The sequence below is a fragment of the Penaeus monodon genome, chromosome 34 (genome assembly GCF_015228065.2).
Source record: "Penaeus monodon isolate SGIC_2016 chromosome 34, NSTDA_Pmon_1, whole genome shotgun sequence".
Classification (NCBI taxonomy): domain Eukaryota; kingdom Metazoa; phylum Arthropoda; class Malacostraca; order Decapoda; family Penaeidae; genus Penaeus; species Penaeus monodon.
In genome coordinates this window covers 18,075,517-18,077,168 of record NC_051419.1, presented here as the reverse complement: position 1 = coordinate 18,077,168, position 1,652 = coordinate 18,075,517, and the positions used below count along the sequence as shown (strand labels likewise).

Genomic DNA, 1,652 nt, shown 5'->3' with positions numbered 1-1,652 from the left:
TGTAAATCTTCCAATGAAATATCTTGAAACACCTCTTGGTCTTTTTTTTTTTTTCAAGTTGTATTTGACCTTACAAAGATGGGTTTGGTCTCATTTTAATTATAAATAGATTATGCACTGACTGTAGAACAGATACAAAAATACTTATTTTTTTGCATTTACAAATTTTTTAAATGAATAACTTGAAAACAGTGTTGAAATTGAAGAAAGTAACATGGACATTTAGTTACCAAAGTCTTTCTAAAGAAAGTGAGCCTAACCCCACCTCAGTAGGTCCAAAATTTCTTCAAAATAACCTACTTACTATTCACTTTGCCATTTTAATGATTGGCATTTTTTCGACAGTATTCAAAACAAAAAAACAATTGATAAATTTTCACCAAAATTTAGATTTGAGATTGCTTTCAGGTAACAATAAAAAGGTATTAGTTTGAAATTCCTGTACCAAGCTTTTCTGTAAAAGAAAAAAAAAACTGTTGCCTTGACTCTTCATAATTGTTTATATGCCTTTTTATTTCAGGAAATAATTGAGTTCCCAGTGTTGAAAATAAATGCAAGCTCATTTGAAACAGAATCAATTTTCCATGAGTTTATAAAACCCTTTCACAACCCAAAGCTGACAGACTTTTGCATAAGACTAACGACTATTTCACAAGTAAGTTTTATTCATTCTAAGTTCATTAGCTATTTAGTTTAACTTTGTTGATATAGCTCATAAATGATCCTTGAGAAGATATTCTTAAAGATTTGTCAGCCATGTAAAGTTATCTGGAAAATGTAATTTTTATTTCTTTCTATTTTAAGAATGTAGTTTCTTAGTCACAGCATTATACTCTTAAAAAGAGGAAAATAGTTATGCAAATAAGACAAACCAAGTTCTGCAGAAAGTCTATAGAAACTTCCGGTGGAAATTCATTCCCAAATTAAGTGCTGTTTTCTCATACAATCTTAGTTTTCTGTTTGCCTTTATATTTAACTTGTCTTATTTTTTTTTATCCTGTTTATAACCCTATACTATACTGGTTTTACTATTTAGCTTATTAGATTTCTTCTATACTGTCTTATTTCAGTTATGCTTTTCCTAATTTGTCCTTCATTCATTTATCATACTGATTCCATGCCATTTATTCTGTTGAATTCTTTTTCTTGTTTATACTATTTATGTAGCTGAAACATCCAATCCTATTTATAGTCCATTCTTTCTATTCACATGTGCCCTTTTATATCACAGCTAAAACTACTAAGAAACACCTCTTGTCATCTCTCCAGGCTGAGGTGGACAATGGCAAGCCATTTCGCACAGTGATGCACTTGTTTGACACTTGGATCAAGGAGGAAGTTGGTCTAGACAAAAACTTCCTCTTTGTCACATGTGGAGACTGGGACCTTAAGACTATGTTGCCAAGCCAGTGCCAGAAAGAGAACATCCAGGTACCTAATTATTGCAAGAAGTGGCATAATATTAAAAAGGTACTGTGTAATTTTTTTTGAGTGGTCCAGTATTTTGAATTTAGTTTATTTAAAATATTATATATTGCTGTCATAATCATATTTCTCTACAGAAATTTACCAGTTAAAGATTTAGATAGCCTGTGAGAAGAAATAAACTCTAGCACAATTAACTTTATAATTTTTTTTTTCATAGTAGTGCA

At 30.3% G+C, this 1,652-nt stretch overlaps 1 protein-coding gene across 1 annotated transcript in view; it reads left to right on the top strand.

Moving 5' to 3' along the window:
* The window catches only part of LOC119594623 (ERI1 exoribonuclease 3-like), a 25,024-nt gene extending 23,518 nt beyond the window's left edge, over nucleotides 1-1,506 (top strand). The window contains exons 4-5 of the mRNA XM_037943675.1: nucleotides 518-655; nucleotides 1,270-1,506. Of these exons, the coding sequence (XP_037799603.1) occupies nucleotides 518-655; nucleotides 1,270-1,491 (360 nt within the window). The 3' untranslated portion in view covers nucleotides 1,492-1,506. The remainder of the gene's footprint in view (nucleotides 1-517; nucleotides 656-1,269) is intronic.
* The last annotated feature ends 146 nt before the right edge of the window (nucleotides 1,507-1,652 follow it).